The sequence below is a fragment of the Hemicordylus capensis genome, chromosome 6, assembly GCF_027244095.1.
Source record: "Hemicordylus capensis ecotype Gifberg chromosome 6, rHemCap1.1.pri, whole genome shotgun sequence".
Taxonomy (NCBI): domain Eukaryota; kingdom Metazoa; phylum Chordata; class Lepidosauria; order Squamata; family Cordylidae; genus Hemicordylus; species Hemicordylus capensis.
The window spans coordinates 7508547-7535629 of record NC_069662.1 but is presented as its reverse complement, the minus strand read 5'-3'; the positions used below and the strand labels follow the sequence as shown (position 1 = coordinate 7535629).

The window sequence follows — 27083 nt, the reverse complement described above, 5'->3', positions numbered from 1 at the left end:
AGCTGTAGCTTGCTTAGTTTGCACCTCAGTCTGGCACTAATGAAATGTCTTTTCATAAAACAAACTTTTCATCAGGAACCAGAGCTGTAAGATTTCACAGTGAGACCTCCACCACCCAGCCCAATGTTGAGATGGAAGACCAAGGCAAAGTGTGGGAGCATGGAAGCTGATTCTGAAAGCTAGCCAAATATACAAAACTGTGCAAAGGTCTTCTCACCTTACAGGTGTCAGATGGAGTGGAAATTCCTAACACCCTCATTCTCATCTTAAATGGAAGGGGGACTAATATTTTACTGCTGTAACATCTATGTTTTCACTTCAGCACTGGAAACAAAGAAAATCCATTGCTTCATGATGGCCTAACATCATCCAATCACAAATGTTGGGTTTCCTTTCAAGTCACAAAACGTGCTCAGGCTTCGTTGGCCCACATGAGCACAATGCTACAAATTCTCTCCTAGGATAACGGCAGACTCCTACCATAAGCCCACTACACTTGTGAGATAAATGCCATAGCAAAGTCACATTATCGAAGTATTTTTCTCCTTTTGAGTTTCTCCTTGTTGTTCAGTTCAGGCCTTAGCACAATTATGTAGCATTTGGGTGCAAAGATGCAGCCCAGTAACACAGCACTGGAGACTATGACGGAGAAGCTGTCCACAGCCGCCTTGTACTTCCCACTGGCCATCAGGTAGGTTGGGAAATAACACAGCCAAACAATAGAAAACATCAACATACTGAAGCTGATGAACTTGGCTTCGTTAAAATGTTTTGGCAAATTCCTTGCCAGGAAAGCCACTGTGTAGCTGATGATGGACATAAGTCCATTGTAGAACAGAACAAATAAAAATACTTTGAGAGAACCTTTGTTACATCTTGCCACAATCTCTCCAGGCACTGACTGCATGTCATATTCCGGGAAGGGGGGAAATACTCCTAGCCACACAGCATCAATGGCTGCTCGAATAATGCAGCAAGAAAGGACAATTGATGTGATCCATCTTTTACCCAACAACTTTGTCATGATGGACCCTGGCTTGGTTGCCATGAAAGCTACCATCACAGTGATATTTTTTGCTAAAATGCAAGAAAATGCTACAGTAAAGAGTAAGCCAAAAGCAAAGTGTTGGAGAAAGCAGGTCATCTTTGTAGGTTGTCCAAGATAGAGCAAAGTCAAGAGGAAGCAAAACAGGAGCGAGACAAGGATAATGTAGGTGAGATGGAGGTGGTTAGCTTTGACGATGGGGGTATCTTTGTGCTTAATGAAAATTCCGAGCACCAAAACTGTGACCAGGGAAAAAGCAGCAGCAGTGGAAGCAAAACAGATACCCAGAGGTTCTTGATAAGAGAGAAAAGTTATAACTTTGGGGAGGCACTGATCTTGGTTCCTGCTTGGATACTGATCTTCTGGACATTGGAAACAATCATCTGTGTCTGAAACAAGAAAGAGGGGCTATTACTGGGAGAGGAGTCATGCACAGCTAGGAGCTGGTTCTCATAACTGTCTGTTCCATGAGAGTTTCTGACCTCTACTTACTGATTCCAGATGTAGAGTTTGTTCTGCCAAAAAGACAACTTATTAGCAGCTAATTGTGCTGCAGCTTACTCTTGTTGTTCAAACAAGGTAGATAGAGATAAGGTGGTTAACCAAATGTCTGAGGACTGAATATTTGTGCCAGCTGGCAGGACTCACAGAACTCTACAGGCATTGATATCTGTGAAGCATTCTGAGCAGGATTTAGCAGTTCCTTGTAGCTACACAGTAGAGCACAAGATCAGAAGTATGCATACAACTCTCACTACACACAGCTCTGGCAGCTAGATCATACCATCTCAGAACATAAGAATAGGTCTGCTGGATGAGGCCCAAGGCCCATCTAACCCAGCTTCTTGTTTCACACAGTGGCCCACCAGATGCCTCTGGGAAGCCAAGCAAGCAAGAGGTGCAACTGCTTTTTAGAGGCATCTGGCCTCTGAGCCTGAAGGTGGCCTATAGCCCTCTGATTAGTAGCCATTCATATACTTGTCCTCTATGAATTGATCTAAGCCCTTATTAAAACCATCCAGGCTGGTGGCTGTTACCAATTTTTTTGTGACAGACAATTCCATAGGCTAATTATGCATTGTGTGGGAAATGATTTTCTTTGTTTATCCCAAATTTTTAATGTTTTAATGTTTATTTGATTTTAAGGTTTAAAATGTAAGTTTTACAGAATTTTATTCTTTTTGACCTTCTGTATTTTAGCTTTTGTAAACCACCTTGAGGTGCATTATGAAGGTCAGTATAGAAATTGATCAATCAATCAATAAATAAAATGTAGGTAGGTACTCTAGGTAGGTACTCTAGTCCCCTGGTTATCTTGGGGGCCTTCTTGTGCACCTTCTCCAGGTCTATAATGTGCTTTTCGATCTATAGTGGCCAGAACTTTACACAATATTCCAAATGTGGCCACAACACAATTTTGTATAATGGCATAGTGATTTTAGCAGGGTTTTTTTAACCCCCTTCCTAACTATTCTGCTCCTTACTCATCTTCTTTCCAAAATTAAAAAGCCCCAGGTGTTGTTGATTTTCCTCCTAAGGAAGTCTTAGCCAGGGGCAGGTTAATCCATAGGCAAAGTAGGTACTTGCCTTTGGTGGCACATTTTGAGGGGTGGCAGATAAGCCCGGCCCCAGAGCTGAGACAAGACAGCCTGCATTTTCAATCTTGTCCCCAGGGACAAGAGGAACAGACCTTCCCTTGTCTCCATTTCTTTTCAAAACCCCATGCTAACATTTGTGGCCACTTTCTCAGTCCCCGTCGTCCACTTTCTCCACTTCCAGCCATCATGGAAGGCAGGGAGGGGAGGGAGACTGGCCGAGGTGCCGGGAGAGGGCTTGTCAGCAAGGAAGATGAGGGGTGTGCTATGTGGGGATCTCCAGCTCTATTGTGCTGGTCCAGAGCTGCTCATTGAAAGATTTTTGCCTTCCCTGGGGTAGAGGGCTATGGGAGCTGCAGTTCTCCGTGTGTGGGAATTGTACTAATTGGCAGCAGATGGCAGGGGAGCTGGGTAGCAGAGCTGAAGTAGCCATTCATGTTGCCTCATCCAGGCTTCGGACAGAGCGGAATAGCTGCAGGTTTCTGGGGCTCTGCAATCACTGCTGGGTGGCCCACCCATATGTCTCTGGTGGCAAACCTTCCCTGCAATGTTTGCTTTGCGTACCCAGCACATGCCAGCCTACCTGCTCAGTCTTCCCAGAGTCCTTGTGGTTTTAATGACAGGCCCGAGCAGGTAAGAGCACCCCGAGGAGCTGCTAGCGAGGGCTTGAGAGCATTGTTTGGGTGTGCATTACAAGCTCATCCCGCCTCCAGCACATGTGGGTAAGGGGGCAAAATCTGGAGAGCAGCTTTGCACCCAGAAATTTAGCAAGGCAGCTGGGAGGAAAGAAACAGCTGCGTGCACACACACACACACACACACACACACACAGAGACACGTTTGGCTTGTTTGGCATGTTTGGCTCAAATATTTTGGGTCTCTCCTCAGTAGTAAGCACATGGCAGATGTTTTGGTTAAGCGACATCTGAGCCCGAACTCATTGTCTCCAGTCTGCATGGAGCTGGAGAGTGCACAAAACTTTAAGAAGGGACGATGAGCCTTTTATCAGGGATGATGGGATGGAGGTGCACCAGTTTACAATGGAGGCCAGAGGCAACATGGAGGAGATGGGGCTAGGCTAGGCAAGTATCGGGAGTGTGTTAGCTAGTGAAGCCAGGGCTTGCCTCCCTCCCACCTGCTTCCCGGGTCTTTCTACTGCCACCAAAAGTGTGAGGAAGAGAAGGCGGAGTGACACAGGATGGGAAACATCTACTGCATTGAGAAATCTTTTCTTGCTTGGAGGGGCGGCAAATCTTTGGTTTCCTTTTGGCAGGAAAAAGCATAATCTGCCCCTGTCTATAGCAGCAGTGCCAGACAACTGATTGAGGATCATGCTAGAGGAAAACCCAGGCATTGACTTGCAGCAGTAACTCATTGGACTCACCTGCAGACCCAAGGAATGGCAGCACCATTTAAAAGTCTAGATAGATTAATTCTATCATCAGCTAAAGGCTGGCTCACATTTGCATAGAGAACACTTGAGTTCTCTATCTTTGATTACTCAGCAGTTGATTGCTATTTTCACACAACAGCCCCCCCAAAAAAAACCAACCTCCCCCAAGGGGATTTTTTAAGACGCTGGATATAAATTGGGCTACACTTTAATGCACAATGAAAAAAGCAAATTGTGTGTGAAGTGCTCCCCTATAGCTTGTGGGGACTTCGGTGTAAAAATATGTGAATGCACCCCTTCCATTATGGAGAAGATATGAGTTAAAGGGCTTTTAAGCCCTGTGTGAAAAATGCCCTAGAATATTTGTTGTCGGACATCACCTACCCTTCTGGTTTGAAACCATCCCTTCAGGGCATGGAACACAATCGAAGCAGCAAAATTTCTCCCCATCCCTCTTGATCTTCTGATATCCAGCCTGGCAGGAGTCACTACAGACAGAAAGGGGTCGCGTCTGTTCATTGAAAGAAAGAGTTGAGAATAGGAGACATTAGAACCTTGGGGAATTTTCCAAGAAGATAATCTTAAGCATTTGGGACACTTTAGTTCAAAAAAGGCAACTGAAACAGGAATTCATTAGACATTTCTAGGATGTATACAGAGGATGTATAGGAAAAGCCTAATTACAAAGGGGTAAAAAAATACCATGACATCCAGATTAATGCTTTGCCAGTGCAACAAAGAAGCACCTATCCAAGAAGGTCAGGCAACTGAGTGGATGCTCTAAATCCTGCAATCCCTTGTTGTGCTCTCAGTTGGATTGCCCAACTTCTACGACAGCCACTACTATGCCTACAAATAATTATATACCATTTTTCAACAAAAGTTTCAAAAATGCTTGACCAAGACAAACATAAAATCAACGGGATGGCTCCCTGTCCCCAAAGGGCTCACAATCTAAAAATAAACCTCAGATAGACCCGATAAAGAGCCACTGGAGTGAGGGATGCTGTGTTGGGGGTGGATAGGGCCAGTTGCCCTCCCTCTTCTAAAAAGAGAAAGAGAATCACCTCTTTCAAAAGGTTAGCAGGGAACACAAGTCCAAGTGTTGTGCTTGTGCAGAAAGAATAGCGGATACCTGGGGAAAGTGGGAGTTTGCTTGCCTTCCTGACAGATGTGCAACAGCAGTTCTTGACTTTACAGATCCATGCACCAACACGAGCTGAGGTGTGGTGAAAGCACAGGAGGACTTCCCCATCCCGCATCCCTCCCACATCTCCATGCCACAAGCACAGTAGCTGCTTGCATTAGACCATCTGCCACACTCAGTGTGTCGGTTCCTCCCCGCTGGCTGGCTGCTGGAAATGGTGGCTGACTGGGGTGAGGGAGCCTTTTGACCCAGCGGAAATCATGCACTTGATGGCCTGCTGAGAGTAAATGAACCCCGAGTTTGTTTAACCTCATGAAACATCCAGGTCAAAAGACAGAGTACCTGGCTGCCAGTGACGGGATCAGGAGTGATCTTAGCACTCCACATGAGAATCAAAACCCTAGGCTGGGTTGGGCTGCTCGTGTGAATAGTCTCAGGATGTGTTGTACCTACATCCAGATGTCTGTACATAGCTACTTGTTGTTGCGTGAATTCCTGTCCCTGCATTCATTTTAGAGGGTGGGAGGAAGTGCACTGCTCTACTTGCGCACAGCATAGCATGTGACTTTCTGTGGACAGATCTGTGTCTGTGTACATGAAGCAAGGACTGGATGGGTGTTGAGCACCTGTGCAACACTAATTGGGCACACAGATTCCTGCCTTAGCAGAAGTAGTCTGCATAGCATCCTTACACTAAAGTATCAGGTTTGCACTAGTAGAGGGTTAGCTTGGATGTCAGTCACTGCCATTTTATGTAGTAAAAGAAACTTGCATCTCCCAGGTCCCCAGTTCTAGAAATGCCCCCATGTCCACACCTGATTAAAACTCCTGTGCCACACAATCCGGTCCTCATCCATGACCAATATTTTTCCTTCACTGGGATCTACCTTCCCAACTTTCACACTAAGAAAGGAATTGTTTGGCAGCATTTGTAGGTTCATGATAGCGAATCCAGTTCCCATTTCCCACTTTTCATTAAAGGACACTCTTTCTCCAGCAGAGCTGTTAAACAAAACATCTTGAAGAAATGGGTGGAGCTGATGGAAGAATAACATGTTTAAAGAGAGGGAAAGAAAACTCAAAGCCATCAGATCTGAAATTATGATGTATTAAAAGCTTTTCTACCCTACCTTTCAGGACATTGTTTTCAGGATGCTACTCTCACCCAACATGTTTTATAGAGGAAGAAGATGCTGTTTGCACAGCATTATGGGAATATCTGATTAAATGACTATTTAAAGCAGTCATAAAAGAGGAGCAAGTACAAAAATTCTCAGCAGCATCTAGCTTGTCAAAAGGCTTTATGGAATAAATTTACAGATTTTTAAAGCATGCCAGAGGGGGCCTGATTAGAGATGTGAAGGCTTTGTAAAAAACAGAAAAGTTGGGGAGATTTGTTTTCCCCCATCCTTCCACCATTCTGATTTTTCTAAAAACTTCTGGAAATGGGGTGGGAGAAGGGTTGGAATTAACCTGATTTTTACAGTCAGCCTCCACCCTCAATCTTCATCTCCCTAAGCCTGATGGACATTATAAGGATGGTATTCCACGGTTGGGGCACCATTGAGATGTTCTTTTTCAAAAGTCAGAGGTTTAGATTTTTTAAAAAAATAATTCAGAGGCTTAGTTGTCTCTTGGAGATACTGAGATTTCATTAAACTGCTGTGCCTTGCTTTCTGGTTTTATAGGTAGTTTCATCCACCAAAGACCTGGCATGAAAATGCAATATGTTTTAGTTGTAGAGCCAAGGAAGCATTTTTCCAAAAAGAAGTACTTATCCCCACACAGCATACTCTTCCACTGGATGTGGTGATGGCCACCAGCATGGATGGCTTCAAAAGGGGCTTAGACAAATTCATGGAGGACAGGCCTATCTATGATACTAGCTTGCCTCCAAATACCTGTTGCCGGAGAGCAACAGCAGGAGAGTGGGCATATCTTCATCTCGTGCTTGTAGGCTTCCCAGAGGCAACTGGTGGGCCACTGTGGGAAACAGGATTCTGGACTAAATAGGCTCTGGGCCTGATCTACCAAGGCTCTACTTATTGTCTTATGCAATCCAAATTGTAAAATTGTCATATTTTCAAACTCCAAGAATAGGCAGATATGAGAGTCCACAAATTTTTCATGCTAACTGAGCTGTAGGACACCAAGAGAAGGTTAGATGATGTCAACACTTGTACTAATCTGTCCACAGTGAGAAAGAACCATTTCACTATGGAGACATTACCTGCCAGGGGTGGAGATCTTGAATGTTAAGACTCGTACTCCCCACCATTGCTCTGCATTTGGATCTAGAGGAGTCCATGGCATGCAAAGCATGTGCCACAGCATAGACAGCTTTATAGATACTGTAGCTGTGACCAGTCATGCTCATTTCAAAAACGGGTCCAGGGAGGTTCTCTAGCCTCTCATCCCCCGTACATGCTCCATCAACCTTCATCATAACCCTGGGATCTGGCAATGAGCATTTGAAGGCTTGTTCCCAGAAGGGCTTAAGGAAACCATCTCCTTGAGACTGATTAGGTTTCACATTCTGAAGATATGCCTGGAAACCTAAAACATCATGTGTGAGAATCTGGAAGGAAAAGGCACCTTTGAATGGTTGGAAATCCAAGTCACTTTGGAACTTGGTTAATACAAAATCAATGTGAGCTGTTATAATCCACACTTTCCCAATGAAATTATTTCCGTCATAGCCAGCAACTCTGAGCTTCATTAAGTACCACAGCCACATAAAAGTCAATGTTTCTACATAGGTGATAAATATATGAGCTTTTCTGTCTGTAAAACATAGAAACATATCACTGTTCATTCCATTCATGGTTAGCCAATCGATTTGTTTGGGTATTCTTTCTGTGAAGGCTGAACAGATTGCATTCTGGGACAGCAATGGCTCCAGGGTCTGCAAGAAATGTTCACCACTGTCATCATCTGCAGCGAAGAGTCCAACCCAGGACCATCCAAAATGTTGAAGCAACAGGATTATCCCCATAAATTGATGGATATCATTTGGGGCCATACAATAAAAGGAAGGATGCTGTAATGTATCATCTTCAGTGGCAAAAGAGCCATAAGTAAGCTATAATCATGATGATGATGATGATGATGATGATGTTGAAGAAGAAGAAGAAGAAGGAGGAGGAGGAGGAGGTATTAAATGTACAGAGAATGAGTTAGGGGGGTCGTTTGAGGGAACAAAATATATATTTAATAGTAACTAATAATAACTAATAATAAATAATAATGAATTCTTTATATGATTTTATTTAATGATAAAAGTAAGTCTTAAAATAACGATAGTAAAATAGAGGGATCAATTTGTAGAAGATGTACAGAGATGATTGAGTGGGGAACACTCGGAAATAAATATTTCATGTCAGATTCAACTGGTTTATATATAGGGATGTGATGCAACTCCTAGGAAAGACAGGAATGATGCACAAGGTGGAGGGATGCACAAATCCTGGTGCATCACTTCACTCTGTGCTTCATTGCCCCTGTGTAGCAACCACCCATTTCACTTTGTTCATTAAACAGTGGATAAGACTTGGTATTCAGTTGTCTCTTTCTCTGAACCATAATAAAATCAGGGCCAGATGAGCAAGCGAGGAGTGTGTTACATGTGAGATCAATCAAAATGCCAGTATGTTCATGCATAGCTCCCACCTGTGGTGTCTTATAGAGATGTAAGATTTCTGCCATGCGAAAGGAGACATCTGACGAAAGACCCCCAATGATGGCTATGAGCTTGTCCCGGGCATCACATTTATAGTTTGGAGAAAATCTTTGGGATTTGAAGAGCAGGCCCAGAGTGGAACCATAGGTCATTGATGCATCATTGTAGCTGTCATAGATGCGGAATCCCAGAGTGAGATTGGGTAAGATCTTGGGGTTCTCATTGATCTCCTTAATGGCAAATGCCAAGGCCAGGACGTGTTGGTAGAACTTTGTCACCATACTGCAGAGAGAGTTAAATGCTCTTTCACTAGAGGACTCTACTGTGAACAACCCATTTGATCAGAGTAATGGTTTGCTGTGCCCTCTTCTAAATGTCTGACTCAAATGCGGATGCATCAGGACACCAGTATTGGGAAGGTACTATAGAAACACGGAAACATAGTTTCATTTCATGATCTTCAGTGATTCATCACCAGACCTGCAGTTTGGAATCTGGTGGATTTTGAACAGAATTTGCAATGGGCAGGCTCAAGATTCTTGCTAGATCGTCATACACACACTTGGTCAGCAACCTGTGTAGTGCCCCAACCTGATGTTACAATCTGAGAAATATGTACCCTGCCCTTTCTGCTGCTGAAAGTGCCTCTGCTTCATACACCATCTGTCTACCATTATGGTCTGTGAGGAAATGTTTTGTGCAATTGTTTGCAGTTTTCTCTTCATTAGAATGTGAGATTGCAGTAATAGTGAGGTATCATTGCTGAAACCGAAAATTAAAGACACATGAAAAGGAAAATATAGTTTTCAGTAAGAAGACAGATAATGAGGATATAGAGGGGGAAGCAATGCAATTGCCAAGAGATGGAATGAGACCTTCTAATTTGAAAGCCATTCCATGGAAAATTGACCTTTTCTCCTTATTAGATTGCAAGAGGGAAAGAAGTGACTGTGGTAGAGATCTATCAAAAGAGAGGGAGAAAGCAAAGAGGCATAGAGGAGTACTGAGATAGAGAAGGGAGGCAAAAGATGAGAGAAAAACTGAAATGACAAACATGACAAAACCTTGAACAAAAGGAAGGATCAGTCGATTTGTAAAAATTTCCTGCAAACATTCATTCTTGGAGCTGTGTTTTGAAAGGTGTTCTCTTTAGATAGACGTACATAAAGCTCACATACTGGATAATGAATAAAGTGTCCCAGATTGGGAGTTGAGTTCAAATTCCTCAAAACTGACATGCAAAAATTAGTTCTATGTTAAAACTGCTCTAAAAAATTTACACAAATGCTTGTACACCTGGGTCCTCATCTAAATGGATATGTACCTTGATTACAAAGTTAATACAATCATCTGTTAAAAAAAAAAAAAAAGCACACATCCCAGTCTCTATAACCTAATTCTGCAGTTCTTCCTATTAGTCAGACAACACAGAGATCACTGTCAGCCTTGGCTGCTTCTCCAATCATTTATCTCTCTGCATGTTTTCCATCTCCACATGTTTGGCTCCTCTAGAGATCATATTTCACATATGTTTTAGGAAAACTGTACCTATCTGTGTTGGTGCAAAGGTGATGATGCTGCAAGGTTAAGACACATACATCTCTTCCACCTTCTGAAAATTTCTGAGATGTCTTATTAAAGGAAGAGAAGCAAGAGAGAAAATGATAAGTAAGAGAGAAAATATACAAAAAAGAGATGTGCAGGAAAGGACAGTATATACATCTGCTGGTGATGGTCATTAAGCTGTCTTATATTTCTGATATTTAGGGTTCATGGTCTTGTCAGGGCCATGAAGTGAGACAAACAATTAATTGCTTACGATTTGTTATTCAAGAATTCCAACGAAGGATGCTCCTTGAAAGAAAGTTCAAGGGAAGATTCGGTGAACTGAGAAACAAGCCCACCAATGAGGAGATTCCCTGGCTGATATGCCTCCTGTAGAATACGGAAGGAAGAATTCATTTGGCAATCCATGGCATCTGTTTCACACACCATGTGAGGCAGTAATAGTAGCAATGCCACTAGCCTCACCATCCTGCCACGAAAACATCTGTCTTGCCCCAGAAGATCCTATGCCATCTGCAAGATCAGCCCAGCCTAAGCAGGTACCATTGATGGCCACCAACTCTGCCAATTTCATTATATGGCAACTCATCAGCCTCCTCTTTAACGTCTGCAGGGTGCAAGGTACATACTGCAGAAGGCCAGGAGAGAGGGTGAAGATACTGATTTAATGTCTGGCCCATGGCATGAGATGGAAACTGGATCTGAGATGGTGAATGAAAGGGACAACTTTGCCTCCTCTTACCCTGAACCCCAGCTTGAAGCAATTCAAAATCCTTTTATAACCATGTTCAAGGGTGCTTCTTGCTTTTGCTTCTGTCTTGCCAAACTCACAGAAGTTACAGGCAAAGTAATCACTGTGATTTGGATAATTACAAGGAAGATGATGAGCTCTGCTAAGCTTGGAATGACACCACTATTGAGAGTAAACATGTTTCTTCAGAGCTGAACACAAGCCCCCTCTGCTTGAGAGATGATGTCTGAGTTGGGGGCCCCTAGTGCAAAGACCTCCGCTGGGGTACGGTGTCTGGGGAATCTAAAATAGCACTACCACCCTAGCCATAGCAGGTGGCTCTAAATGCTAGGAGAAGTGTCTCCTGGCCTTGTTACCCACTGCTTACAAGAAAGTTGGCCATGAGCCAATATCTAGGCCTACTGGGCAGTGGTGGGCAGTTGCAGCGGTGGAATGGAATTTCTCTTCTGTGCCACCAGATGTGACCGGCATGCCACATGTGCTGTTCAGGCACTGCCAGAAGAAACACAATAACAGAGCAACACATGTTGCCACTACTGAGCGAGTTGTTCTGGCTTCATCTCCTCCTGCCCTCCTCATCCATCAACAGGCTGCTTCTGGAGAAGGCAGAGATGGCACAAGGTTCTGAGAGTGCTGCAAGATTTTTGCTACCACACAAAGATCAGCAATACAGAAGGGTCCCAGGGCCTGGTTGTGAGCTTCTGGGGGCTCTAGGACCTGGGGCAAGTGCCCAAATCCACCAACTCTTCATGCCAGGCCTGCTCAGCTACTTTTTCAAGACTGCTTCTGGATTTTGCTTGCTTTTCCCCCACTTAATTTTACTTATATACATGGCTATGTTTATCCTCACAACAACCCTTTTGGGTAGGTTAGGACAGGCCCAAAGGCACCCAGTGAGTTTCATGACTGAATGAAGATCTGAACTCAGGTCTCCCTGGTCCAAGTCCAAGACTCTAACCACAACACCACACACACAAATAGACTGCTTCTGGATGTCCTTTGGGGAGCCATCAGCTGGAAAGTCATGTCCTAGAATGAAGCCATGAACTTGACTGAGATCGTGCTGAAGTACTACATGCTGAAAAGAAGACCACTGCCCCAATGCATTACTATCCAAACTATGAGTTTCAAACATTCTCAATTATGGCACCCTTGAACAGTTAATGATCTGAAAGGGATCCTGTCCAATGAGTGCCAGTTGAAGCTGCTGCACATGTTGAACTTCTGCCTAGAATTTTACTACAGTATGTTCAATTGCGGGGGGGGGGGGCACTGTGCTTTAGACAAGCAACAGGAAGAAATGTATGAATGCCTGCTGAAGTGTCTATCAGGTGCCGAAGGCAGGGGCGTAACTCTAATTGGGCAAGGGGAGACATTTGTCTGGGGGCCCGCTGCCTTGAGGGCCCCCCCCGGGGACAAGTCACATGACTCCTTACCAGGACTTTTTTCCTTGATCATGAAATAAAATTTGAATCATCCTTCTGCGGGAGGCAGGACTGCGCTCTTACGCTGTATATTCCTTCTCTAGCAATGTTAATGAAGCTTCCTCGTCCTCCCCATCTCCACCCTTTTGCCTCTCACATTACTCGTTGGCTCCTCCTCCAGAGGCTCTCATTGGCTGGTGCCGCTGCATGAGGCAAAGAGTACAGTAAGGCGCAGCTGGCATGCTGGCCGGCGGGAGCAAGCAAAGCAAGAGATCGCAGCCTGTGAGCCAATCAGCCGCCCAGTTTATTGAGGCCGCTGTTCAAGGCCGCTGTTCCCTTGCTGCTGTTTACCAGCTACATGAGACACATAGGCAGGGAGGTGCTTGTTTGTGAGGAGTCAAGGAAGAGACTGAGTGAGAGACAAGAATGGAGCCAGGTTCGTTGATCCGGCAGCGTCGCCAACTTAACGGGGATGCGAGGGGGGGGGGGGGAAGGGAAGCTATTATGCTGTTCATGATAATCCAAACCTTTTGTATTTATGGGTTGGTGCAAGGGGATGGGGAATTTGGATGGACTGTGTGTGTGAACTTCCTCTGCTTGGCTTCCCCTCCTCCCCTTTCTTTTGATCTGAGGATGTGAGCAACACCCCCCCCCCCATCGCTCTGGTGTCTGGTGGTCAGTTTTTGCAAACACGTGGGGGGGGATGGGGAGCCATATTCCCTGTCCTCTGAGGCATACAGGTGAAACTCGGAAAATTAGAATATCGTGCAAAAGTCCATTAATTTCAGTAATGCAAATTAAAAGGTGAAACTGATATATGAGACAGACGCATTACATGCAAAGCGAGATAAGTCAAGCCTTAATTTGTTATAATTGTGATGATCATGGCGTACCGCTCATGAAAACCCCAAATCCACAATCTCAGAAAATTAGAATATTACATGGAACCAAGAAGACAAGGATTGAAGAATAGAACAATATCAGACCTCTGAAAAGTATAAGCATGCATATGTATTCAGTACTTGGTTTGGGCCCCTTTTGCAGCAATTACTGCCTCAATGCGGCGTGGCATGGATGCTATCAGCCTGTGGCACTGATGAGGTATTATGGAAGACCAGGATGCTTCATTAGCGGCCTTCAACAATTCTGCATTGTTTGGTCTCATGTCTCTCATCCTTCTCTTGGCAATGCCCAATAGATTCTCTATGGGGTCAGGTCAGGCGAGTTTGCTGGCCAATCAAGCACAGTACACTGTATACTTTTCAGAGGTCTGATGTTGTTCTATTCTTCAATCCTTGTCTTTTTGGTTCCATGTAATATTCTAATTTTCTGAGATTGTGGATTTGGGGTTTTCATGAGCTGTACGCCATGATCATCACAATTATAACAAATTAAGGCTTGACTTATCTCGCTTTGCATGTAATGCGTCTGTCTCATATATCAGTTTCACCTTTTAATTTGCATTACTGAAATTAATGGACTTTTGCACAATATTCTAATTTTCCGAGTTTCACCTGTATTCCCTGTCCCCCGAAGGCGAGGCGTGGGGGCTGAGGTTGGTCAGTCAATGCGAGTCTCCTTCTCCCTCCTATTGAGATGTCTTTCCTCCTTGTCTGTTGAATTTCACACCAGTGGTTTTCAATGGGGCTCTGGAGAGGAGAGGAACAAGGTTGGAGTGGTGCAATTGCTGAATGGCGTCTGTTTCCCCCCAACCCTTTCTTTTTCTTTTTAAAAGTGATTTCTACATTCTCATTGAACCAAAAGCCACTCCCAGCATCTCAAGTTTTCACAGCCTACTGTCCTGCAAACAGAGCCCAGCACGGGGAGGAAATATACTAAGGAGGAGGGCGGGAATTAAATTGACTGACTTCAGCTGTCTTGAAAAAACATTATTCCTCAGTCAGTTTCCCTCACATTTGTGTAGGGTTAAACCAAACCGAATATGCATTTGAAAGTGACTTTTGCCTATTATTTGCCATGCTAGAACCTGATCTTATGAAGTGCAGTCATTTAATCAGAAGACACCGACTCAACGGCACAGTTTACCGTTAATTCCTACCAGGAATTATCAGTCATCATAACACTACGGGCAACTGCGAGGAAATTGCCTCATTCAATGTGCTTCAGTTGTGCATGTACTGCCCCCAGCCCCACACACTCCAGTCCTTTGAATGCACGTTGCTCCTCACCAACAGTATGTCTATCTGAATTGTCCACTTTTTATTTGATTCCAGTACACTCTTAAAAGTAAGATGTCCCGGTAAAGCAGCTGCAGGGCTTTTTCCCTTGGCATGTGACTTTTCAGCATGTTGTCAAAAATCAACAGGGCACTTGGCAGCATTCCCTGTAATAGGAAGAGTTAGCAGAAACATTGGGCCAGGAGAAGAAGAGGAAAGCAGTGGGGGGACATTTTAAAATCCTGTCTCTGGGCCCACTCCAATCTTCCTACGGCCCTGGCTGAAGGGATGCATCAGGTATATCTTTAGCAAGCCATCAGGGAGTCTGCCCCTGAAATTCCCTCCCTATGCCAATGCTGAACTGGAAGACTAAGGCAAAGGTTGGGTGCATGGAAGCTGGTTGCTAAAGCCTCCAAACTACATGAGTCTTCACTCCTTACGAGGTGCCAAAGCTAAACTGAAAATTGTCAATACCCTAATTCTCACCTTAAATGGAATTTTAATTCTGATGACTTTACTTCAACTCTGAATTGTACAACATTTACCAGCAATCATTCAAACCCAGTAGGACTGAATGATCTGGTGGTTCCCAGTCAGAAGGAGCTCAGGCTTCATTGGCCTATGAGCTCGGATACGGATTGCCACATAGGATAGCAGCTGACCCCTACAGTAAAATTGCTGCACATGTGACATACACATAGTAGCAAAGGGACATTATTCAAGTCCTTTCCTCCTTATAGGAGTCTCACAGTGGTTCATTGCAGGCCACAACACAACAATGCAGCATTTGGGGTGTGGGGCATTAGGAGAGTGGCCCAGTAACCCAGGATTGGAAATTAAGATAGAGAAGATCTCCACAGCTACCATCTATTTCCCTTTGATGCTCAGGTACGTTGGGGAAAAACAACACAGCCGAGGACTACAAAAAATCAACATACTGAAGGTCATGAACGTGGCTTCATTAAAAGTGTCCAGCAACGTCCTTGCCAGGAAAGCCTCAGTCAAGATGCTGATAGACCATATCCCACTGTAGGCCAGGACAAGGCAAAACAGTATGACAGATCCTTGATTACATCCTGCAAAAATCTCTGCAATCATTTATTACATGTCAAAATCTGGGAAGGAAAAAAAATATTCCTAGCAATTCTGAGTGATTTTGAAGAGTTCACATAATCATGCATGCCAGGATAGAATCCCTCCCACACTTATTTTGACAAGTCTACTCTTTCTTTCTTTGTATTAGCTGCTCTCTGTTATTTAGGAGAAAGGGGGTGGGGGAGAGAGAGAGAGCGAGAGAGAGCAAAGCCTTTAGTTTTTAAATTATTCTTTATTAAATGATTTTCTACTCCATCTTACCCATGATGCTTTGCACCACCACTAGAATGGAAAGCCTCAAGATATCAACAGTTGCCATAGGATTGGCCATGGAGGAACAATAGCAGACCCTGTCCTATTGAAGCACCTGTGCTTACAGGATCATAAAGTTTGTTTGCAGAGTGGCTCATCCATGGTTGGTAACCTCTGTAGCGATAGCCTTTTACCTTCTCTATGTCTGCTGGTTCCCAATGGCTGTGTAGAAAAGGTAAGTGGATCCACATGACCAGAAAAGCCAGGTAAGAGAGCTCTCCTCTCCTCCTACCTTGTTTGAGAGCAGGGTACAGAAGCTGGGCTAACCTGCTTGGAGCAACCATGGGTGGAGGGATTATTGTGAGTTCAAATAATCATGCAAGGCTGAATAGAGTCCCTCCTTCCCCGATTTGCACAATTCTATTCTGTCTTTCTTCTTATTAGTTGATCTCTGCTATTCAGTTTGGGCCTGAGCATAATAATATAGCATTTGGGGGAAAAGATGCAGCCCAGTAACGTACCACTGGAGGCTAAGATGAAGAGGCTCTCCACCGCCACTGTCAATTTCCCTTGAGCACCCATATAGGCTGGAACGAACCACAACCAAACACTGCAAAGCATCAACATACTGAAGGTGATGAACTTGGATTCATTATAAGCATCTGGCAACTTCCTGGCCAGGAAGGCCACAGTACAGGTGATGGTAAGGAGAAATCCCACGTGGGCCAATCGAAAGTAATGCACCACGATTGGCCCTTTGTTACATTTTGCAACTATCTCCCCAGTCATTGACTGCATGTCAAAATCTGGAAAGGGGGGATATGTTCCTAGCCACACAGCACTCATGACTGCTCGAATAAGGCAGCAGGAAAGGACTACGGAGGTGATCAGTCTTTTCCCCAGCCATTTCTTCATGCTGGATCCTGGCTTGGTGGCCATGAAAGCGACAAGCACAGTTAGGGTTTTAGCCAACACACAGGAAACTGCAACAGTAAAGATCATGCCAACACCATTTTGTTGTATATAGCAGGTCACCTTTGTAGGTTGTCCAAGATAGAGCAAAGACGAAAGAAAGCAAAGCAGGAGGGAGATAAGGAGAATGTAGGAGAGATCCCGGTTGTTGGCTTTGATGATGGGGGTATCTTTGTGCTTAATAAAAATTCCTAGCACTAAGATGGTGATCAGGGAAAAACAAACAGCAGTGGCAGCTAAACCGATCCCCAGAGGTTCTTGATAAGAGAGAAAGGTTATCACTTTGGGGATGCATTGATCCTTCTTCTTGCTTGGATACTGATCTTCTGAATATTGGAAACAATCATCTGCATCTGAAATATGAAATCACGGTCATTACAGTGTGAATCATATGCAGCTAGAACTTCATTCTCATTACTATCTTCACTGTGAGAGTTAATGGTCATGCTGCCCTCTACTTACTGGTTCCCAGTGAAAGGTTTGTTCTGTAAAAAGGCATTTCATATTACAAGGGGCCTTATAAACTAAAACTTTGCTCAAATTCAGGTTTTACAAAACTGATTGTAAAACAAGGGAGAAACACTTGTACCTCAAATGTTCATGCTTTTGTTATTTTATATTGGGATGGTGGACATCATCACAAACTTCATTTTAGAGGTGTCCCTGGGTATCCATACCACTCTACCAAATATGGTTCAAATTGGTCAAGCAGTTCACAAGCTGCCCTCTTGCACCCAAAACATTCATATGTCTACACACGTGCAGAAGCCAGGGCCATGCTGCCACCTCGCAGGGATCCCAAGTGTAATGCAACCCGTTAATTTGTTTTCAAAAAGCGCCTCTTACTGCCACCCCTTGCAGTACCCTAGCCAGCCGCTTCTGCCAAATTGAATAAAAGTTGGTCAAGGCACAGCAAAGTTGTTAGGACACACACAAATACATGGATACACATACTAAGCATTGGGTGATCTCAAAAGCTTACCCTCTTTGAGAAAGGTAGGCTTTAAAAGACTCTAAAACAGATGTTATCATTCTGATCAGAAAAAAAATACTTCCATGGCAGCACAATTATTTATCATATTGAACATATAAATCTGTGCAGAAAAATACTGTAAATTAATTGAATGTTTTGAACCACTGCTCAGTTGGTAGCAGAGCCTGTAATCACAGCTGCAGGGTTCAACCCTTCAGAACAATGCTGCTGTAACCATGAGCAGAACAGAGAGCGAGGCTGAGTGATTCATTGGGGCAGGAATTCAAAAACATTTTGTAATATTATGTGGCCTCAACATGTCATAATGCCACACTACATTTCATGAATTAGCAATCTGTTCTGCACATTTATCTTAGTGTTCACACTAAGCAGATATAGGAAAGGTGATTAACCATTATGTGATTGAAAAAATGTGCCAACTGACAGCACTCATGGAAGCATGCAGCCACTGATATTTGTAGAGCATTCAGTGCAGGGTTTTGCATTTACTCACAGCTGCAGAGTAGAACTCAAGATAAGAAGGATGCACACAACTATTTCTACAGACAGCACTGGAAGCTAGATCTAGGACAACTCCAGATGTAATGCAGAACCACATGGTTCCACGGATCCCCTCCCCCACTCTCCCATCCATATTAAGATCTTCTGTAGAGTTTCATCTCTGCAGTCAATGACACTGTAAATTGGTGAGGGAATCTGTCTCTGTGGGCTTACTTCTTGACAGAAGGGCAGCCCACACAGCTGGATTGAGTGAGGAGCACCTTCACTCAACTCTGGTTCTATGGGGCCAAACAGTGCTGACAGCATTCAGATGTAACACTGGTGCAGCAGAAATGGAGTTTGCCATGGCAAATCTCTATTTTGAACTGTTGTTTCAGATTGGAAATCAGGGAGGGGAACCGCAGGAACCTTTCCACTGCAAATTCCATGTTCCCGAATTTGGACGTGCAGCTGAGGAAACCAGAGGTGAAGTGATCTTCATTTTCCTGTTACTTCTGAATTTGACGCTAGTCTCAGGTTGGTAGTGAGCATTCTGAGTTCACTAGAAGCAGTGTTCTCTGTAAGAGGGATTCCAAGATGCTGTTGACTATCACTCCCATAATAGACAGCCTTTGTTGCTGAGGATGGTGGGAGTTGTAGTCAATAACAACTGGGAATCCCTCTTACAGGGAACACTGTCGAGGACCAGAGCAAGTGCCCAAATTTGCCAACTCTTCATGGCAGGCCTGCTCTGCTCTTCTTCACAAGACTGATCCTGGATGCCCATGAGGAGCAAACATCAGCTGGAAAGTAAGTGCCTGAAATAAAGCCATGAACTTTACTAGGAACATGATTCCAAACTTGAAGCTGAAATGAGGAGCACTACCCCAATTCAACACGATCAAAAATATGAAGGTCAACTTCTCTCAAGGACAGTTAGTGATGGGATGGACAAGGAGAGATGCCACCCTTAATTTCATGCCAAAGAGAGTCTATGATTTGGTTTGAGCTGTAAGTAGTGTTGAACCTAGAACAGATCCAATACAACCTTATGAACAGTTTTGTCAAAATTTGAAGTAGGCTACCTGCTTGGAGCAACCAGGGTTGGTGGGATTTTGGTGACTTCACATAATCATGCAAGCCAGGATAGCATCCCTTCTACCCTGATTTTGACCATTCTACACTTACTTTCTTCTTTCTTATTAGCTGATCTCTGCTGTTCAGTTTGGGCCTGAGCCTGATAATGTAGCATTTTGGGGAAAAGATGCAGCCCAGTAATGCACCACTGGAGGCTAAGATGAAGAGGATCTCCACCACTACTGTGGATTTCCCCGGAGCACTCAAAAGGGTTGGAACAAACCACAACCGAAAACTGCAAAGCACCAACGTGAAGGTGATGAACTTGGATTCATTATAAGCATCTGGCAACTTCCTGGCCAGGAAGGCCACAGTAGAGGTGATGATAAAGAGAAATCCCATAGGATCAATCAAAAGTAAAGCACCACGATAGATTCCTTGTTACATTTTGCAACTATCTCTCCAGTCATTCAATGCATGTCAAAATTGGGGAATGAGGGATATGTTCCTAGACTCACAGCGTCAATGGCTGTTCGAATAAGGGAGCAGGAAAGTTCAATGGAGTTGGCAAATCTTTTCTCCAGCCATTTCTTCATGCTGGACCCTGGATTGGTGGCCATGAAATCTACAACAATGGTACTGGTTTTGGCGAACACACATAAAGTTGATACTGAAAATATTATGCCAAATGCAGTCTGTTGGAGATAGCAGGTCATGTCTGTTGGTTGTCCAAAGTAGAACAAAGTGAAAAGGAAGCAAAGCAGGAGGGAGACAAGGAGAATGTAGGAGAGATCCCAGTTGTTGGCTTTGACAATGGGGGTATCTTTATGCTTAATAAGAATCCCTAACACCAAAAGTGTGATCAGGGAAAAAGAAGCAGCAGTGGCAGCTAAGGTGATCACCAGAGGTTCTTCATAAGAAAGAAAGGTTATAAGTTTGGGGATGCATTGATCTTTGGTCTTGCTTGGATACTGATCATCTGGACATTGGAAACAATTCACTATGTCTGAAACAACAAAGATGGGCCATTACAGTATGAAACAAAAAAAAGTGGGTGGGAATTCATAAGCAGCAATGTGTAAACAGGTTTGAATTCAAACTGGTTTGAATTCAAACTGATTCCGTTCGAAGATTCGAGCTCAAACCAAAGTGGGCATTGAGTTGGAAATGCTGGTAAGAGTTCAAACCAAACAGAGCCTGGTTCTATTCGAACCAGTTTGAACCGGTTCAAAGGTTTGAGCCTCCAAAACTGTGTTGGGGTGGTTGGCATGGGTGCCAACTAACACCGAAGCCCCAAAGCAATCCGATACTGTTGAGGTGTTAATGATTTTTTTGGAAGACTTTTAAATCTTGGGTTTGGCTCATCTTGGCGCAGAGTTTTATTTTAATTTTTAAAAAAGATTTTAGCCTGTCTCAATTCAATGATTAGGAATTCCCCTGTGAACAAAGAGTTCATTAGGTCACACAGTGTTCTGTATTTTTGAATGGGGAAGAAACTCATATTGATGGCATTGAGACAGGCTAAAACCTTTAAAAAATGTATAAAACAAAAACCATGAGCCCGACCAGATTGGGGCTCCTGGGTGGAGGTGTGGTGCAAGGTACTTTTTCCCCAAACCACATTGGTGCCCAGGATTGCCCCATGGTGGCATTTGTGGCATTCTCAAATCCCCATTATCCCCTATGGGGGGAAATGCAAAAGAAAAAAGAAAAAGAAAAAGAAAAAGAAAAATATTCAAGAAAATATTAAACATCACTGGAGTGTCCAATTGTTTTGTGGTTCAGTGGGTGGTTGTCACCCCTGGGTGCCTACTAGTCTCCCTGTTATTGTGCTCCTAGGTGCTCTGCATAGGGAATAATGTGCCAGTTCGTGTCCCATTTATACCCTATGAGGGAAATGCAAAAAATGTAAAAATCTTCCCCAAAAAAGGTCATTACAAATCATTACTTTTGCATACAGAACACATGTTCACATCACTTGATCACACACAAACAAATGTGTTAAATGATCCCTCTTCCTTGTTTGGACTGGAAATGACTATAGATCTGATACACAAGTGTGCATGCTCAGTTTGACATAGTTTGACATGCCAGATGCCATTTGTATGATCAGCATGGCACTGCACATGGGTTTTTGGGATGAATGCTGCCGCGCCAGTTAGGAATGTGCACTAACCAAGGTATGTGTACTGGCTCAGCCCCAAACCAGTTAAGTTTGGAAAGTAGAAATAAGGTGATTAACCAAATGTTTTAGTACACAACTGAATACTGGTGCCTACTGGAAGGACTCACAGAACTCTGCAAGCATTGATATTTGTAAAGCATTCTGAGCAGGCTTTAGCATTTCCTTGTAGCAACACAGTAGAGTGCAAGATCAGACGTATGCATACAACTCTCTCTACACACTGCTCTGGCAGCTAGATCATACCATCTCAGAATATAAGAACAGGCCTGCTGGATGAGGCCCAAGGCCTATCTAGCCCAGCTCCCTGTTTCACACAGTGGCCTACCAGATGCCTCTGGGAAGCCAACAAGAAAGAGCTACAACTGCTTTTTAGAGGCATCTTGCCTCTGAGGCTGGAGGTGGCCTATAGATCTCGGACTAGTAGCCGTTGATAGACCTCTCCTCCATGGAAGCCCTTCTTAAAGCCATCTAGGCTGGTGGTTGTCACCACATTTTGTGGCAGAGAATTCCATAGGCTGATTATGCATTGTGTGGGGAAGTATTTTCTTTTGTTGATACCAAATTTTCAATTCTTAATGTTTAATTGATTTTAAGGTTTTAAATGTTTTACAGAATTTTATTGTATTCTACCTTTTGTATTTTAACTTTTGTAAACCGCCTTGAGATGCATTATGAAAAGCAGAATAGAAAATGAACTATAAATAAATAATTAAATAAAATTTATTGAAAGTCAGCATGATGGGATATAGAAATATAGAAATAGCACTATAAATAAATAAATAAATAAATAAAATTTATTGAAAATCAGTGTGATGGTTCTAGTGTGATGCAAGAGGAACAAACATTTATCCCTCTCCACTCTCTCCACAATCTGCATGATTTTATAGGCCCCTTTCATGTCACCCCATCATCTTTTTTCTAAACTAAAAAGAAAACAGACCTACCCCTGTCTCCATTTCTTTGAAAAACCCCACACTAGTCTTTGTGGTCACTTTCTCACTCTCAACTGTCAGCTGCAGACCCAAGGAATGGGAGCGCTATTTAGAAGTCTAGATAGATTAATTCTGTCACCAGCTCAGTTCTGACTCACATTTGCATAGAGAACACTTAAGTTCTCCACCCTTGATTACTTGGAAAAAATGTGTGAACTGATCCTTCTTCATTGTCTGTACAGGAAATGACAATATTTCTGAAAATAGCATGCAGGGATGTACACAAATCAGTGATACATAGTTGTGCAAGTGCCATCCTTAACCTGGCAAGTACAGATACATCACAGTAACTTGCCATTACATTCATTGTGATCTATGTTGTTCTCTATGCTGAGCACAAGGTTCTGAGAGCACTGCAAGATTTTTACTACCACACAAAGATCAGCAATACAGAAGGGTCCCAGGGCCTCGTTGTGGGCCTTCTGAGGGCTCTAGGACCTGAGAAAAGTGCCCCAATCCACCAACTCTTCATGCCACGCATGTTCAGCTCCTTTCTCAAGACTGCTTCCAGATTTTTCTTTCTTTCTTTAGTTTAATTTTACATTTATATAAATGGTTATGTTTATTCTCACAACAACCCTGTGAGGCAAGTTATGCTGAGAGACATCTGACTGGTCCAAAGGCAAGACCACTGGCCCAATGCATCACTATCCAAACTATGAGTTTGGACCTGTCTCAGTTATGACACCCTAGTATAGCTAATGATCAGACCAAGAAAGAAAAGGTGACCCTTATTTTCTTGCTAAAGATTAGAGATTTGCATTTGGTGTGGGCTGTAAGTAGCAATGGAACTAGAACAGGTCCAAAATAATCTTACAAACGTTCTCCTCAAAAAGAGCCTTCATTGGGCAAAGGTTTTATAAAAGTTGGTACAAATCAAGTCATCATCAACTTACAATTAAGCACAGAAAAAGAACTCTTCTGTCCCCAGTTGTTATGTCCCTTAACCAGATAACACTCTGTTCCGTGACTGGTGGAGAGAGAACGAGGGAAGAGGGAGGGAGGAGGAAAGAGGGGAGTCACTTGGATTTTCTCACAGGTTAATGAACCTTATAGCATCAGCTAATGCTTCTCGAGCATTGAAATCTGATTTTAACTTTTCTACCTTAGGTGCCTAAGGGATGCATCAGGTACACCTTTAGCAAGCGATCAGGGAGTAGTCTGCCCCTGAAATTCGCTCCCTAGCCCAATGCTGAACTGAGAGACTAAGGATAAGGTTGGGATCATGGAAACTGGTTGCTAAAGCCACCAAACTAGATGATGATGATGATGATGATGATGATGATGATTTATTTACACAGTCAGACAGGTGTTATTGACTGGTTTGTTTTATCCAGACATCGAGTCCTTCCCAAGGACCTGGGATGGCTGAATTTTATTGTCAATTGTTACAGATATCGTCGCAGAATATAGGCTGTTCCCAGTAAAGCTGCTTTTTGTAATTGGCTGATGGTGATTTCTGTGGCCCCTATGGTGTTGAGGTGCTCTTCAAGGTTTTTTGGAACTGCTCCCAGGGCACCAATGACCAGTGGGATTATTTTGATCTTTTTCTGCCACAGCCTTTCAATTTCAATTTGTAGATCTTTGTATTTTGTGATTTTTTTCTATTTCTTTTTCTTCTATTCTGCTATCCCTTGGTATTGCTATTTCAATTATTTTGACTTGTTTTTCTTTCTTCTCGACTACAGTTATATCTGGTGTATTGTGTGGCAGATGTTTGTCTGTTTGTAGTTGGAAGTCCCATAATATTTTCACATCTTCATTTTCTACAACCTTTTCAATTTTATGGTCCCACCAATGTTTGGCTACAGGTAGCTTGTATTTTTTGCAGATGTTCCAGTGTATCATCCCTGCTACTTTGTCTTGAGAATTAATTATTATTATTATTACATTTATATCCCGCTCTTCCTCTAAGGAGCCCAGAGCAGTGCACTACATACTTAGGTTTCTCCTCACAACAACCCTGGCCCAGAATCACCCAGCAAGTCTCATGGTCCTAGTCCAGCACTCTAACCACTACACCACACTGGCTTTCCTATTGAAGATTAGTCTTCAATCCTTCCGAGGTGCCAAAGCTAAACTGAAAATTGCCAATACCCTATTTCTCACCTTAAATGGAATGGATTTTAATAATGAAATTTAGATGACCAACTCTAAATTGTATAAAATTCAACTCTAAATTGTATAAAATTTACCAGCCATTGTTCAAACTAGTAGTATTGAATGATGTGGTGGTTCCCAGTCACAAGGTGCTCAGGCTTCATTGGCCCATGAACCAAATGGTACGGATTGCCACATAGGTTAGCAGCTGACTCCTACAGTAAGCATGTGGCACATGTGACATGAAAAGTGACATTATTTAAGTCTTTTTCTTTTTATAAGATTTTCCTTGTGATTCATATCAAGCCTCAGCACAACAATGCAGCATTTGTGGGCGGGGAAGGCAGAGAGGCCCAATAACCTAGGATTAGAAACTAAGATAGAGAAGATCTCCACAGCTACCATCTATTTCCCTTTGATGCTCAGGTACGTTGGGGAAAAACAACACAGCCAAGCACTACAAATCATCAACAAACTGAAGGTGATGAACTTGGTTTCATTAAAAGTGTCTAGCAACTTCCTAGCCAGGAAAGCCTCAGTCAAGATACTGCTAGACACAATCCCATTGGCCAGGACAAGCCAAAACAGCATGACAGAACCTTGATTACATCCTGCAAAAATCTCTGCAATCATTTATTGCCTGTCAAAATCGGGGAAGGAAAAAATATTACTAGCATATCTGAGTGATTTTGAAGAGTTCACATAATCATGCATGCCAGGATAGAATCCCTTCCACACTGACTTTGACAATACTATTCTTTCTTTCTTTGTAGTAGCTGCTCTCTGTTATTCAGGAGAAAGGGGGTGGGGGAGAGAGAGATAGAGATAGAGCAAAGCCTTTAGTTTTTAAATTATTCTTTATTAAATGATTTTCTACTCCATCTTACCCATGATGCTTTGCACCACTACAAGAATGGAAAGCCTCAAGATATCAGTAGCTGCCGTCAGATTGGCCATGGAGGAAACATTTGCAGACCCTGTCCTATTGAAGCACCTGCACCTACAGGATCATAGAGTTTGTTTGCAGAGTAGCTCATCCATGGTTGGTAGCCTCTGTAGCGATAACTCATTATCATTTCTAGGTCTACTGGTTCCCAATGGCTGTGTAGAAAAGGTAAGTGGGTCCACATGACCAGAAAAGCCAGGTAAGAGAGCTCTCCTCTCCTCCTACTTTGTTTGAAAGGATCGTACAATAGCTGGGCTACACTGCTAGGAGCAAACACAGTTGGAGGGATTTCTGTGAGTTCAAACAATCAAGCAAGACTGGATAAAGACCCTCCTTCCCTGATTTTGTCAACTTTATTTTTTCTTTCTTCTTCTTAGCTGATCTCTGCTGTTCAGTTTGGGCCTGAGTACAATAATGTAGCATTTGGGGAAAAAGATGCAGCCCAGTAACCCACCACTGGAGGCTAAGGTGAAGAGAATCTGCACCACTACTGTGGATTTCCCCTTAGTACCCATATAGGCTTCAACAAACCAAATCCAAATAATGCAAAGCAACAACATACTGAAGGTGATGAACTTGGATTCCGTAAATGCATTTGGAAACTTCCTGGCCAGGAAGGCCACAGTACAGGTGATGATAAAGAGAAATCCCGTGTGGCTCAAACAAAAAGTAAGCACCATGGTAGACCCTTTGTTACATTTTGCAAATATCTCTCCAGTCATTGACTGCCTGTAAAAATCTGGAAAGGGGGGATATGTTCCTTGCCATACAGCACTCATGACTGCTCTAATAAGGCAGCTGGAAAGGACTATGGAGGTAGTCAGTCTTTTCCCCAGAAATTTCTTCATGCTGGATCCTGGCTTGGTGGCCATGAAAGCTACAATCACGGTGAGGGATTTGGCCAACACACAGGAAATCGCTACAGTAAAGATCATGCCGAGACCATCCACTTGGACATAGCAGGTCACCTTTGTAGGTTGTCCAAGATGGAGCAAAGACAAAAGAAAGCAAAGCAGGAGGGAGACAAGGATAATGTAGGAGAGATCCCGGTTGTTGGCTTTAATGATGGGGGTATCGTTGTGCTTAATAAAAATTCCTAGCACTACGATTGTGATCAGGGAAAAAGAAGCAGCAGTGGAAGCTAAAGTGATCCCCAGAGGTTCTTGATAAGACAGAAATGTTATCACTTTGGGCATGCATTGATCTTTCTTCT

General features: G+C 43.3%; 1 protein-coding gene across 1 annotated transcript in view; it reads right to left on the bottom strand.

Moving 5' to 3' along the window:
• Positions 1 to 27083, bottom strand: part of LOC128329627 (vomeronasal type-2 receptor 26-like) — a 106922-nt gene that overhangs the window by 13161 nt on the left and 66678 nt on the right. The window contains exon 3 of the mRNA XM_053261140.1: positions 4418 to 4544. Within this exon, the coding sequence (XP_053117115.1) occupies positions 4418 to 4544 (127 nt within the window). The remainder of the gene's footprint in view (positions 1 to 4417; positions 4545 to 27083) is intronic.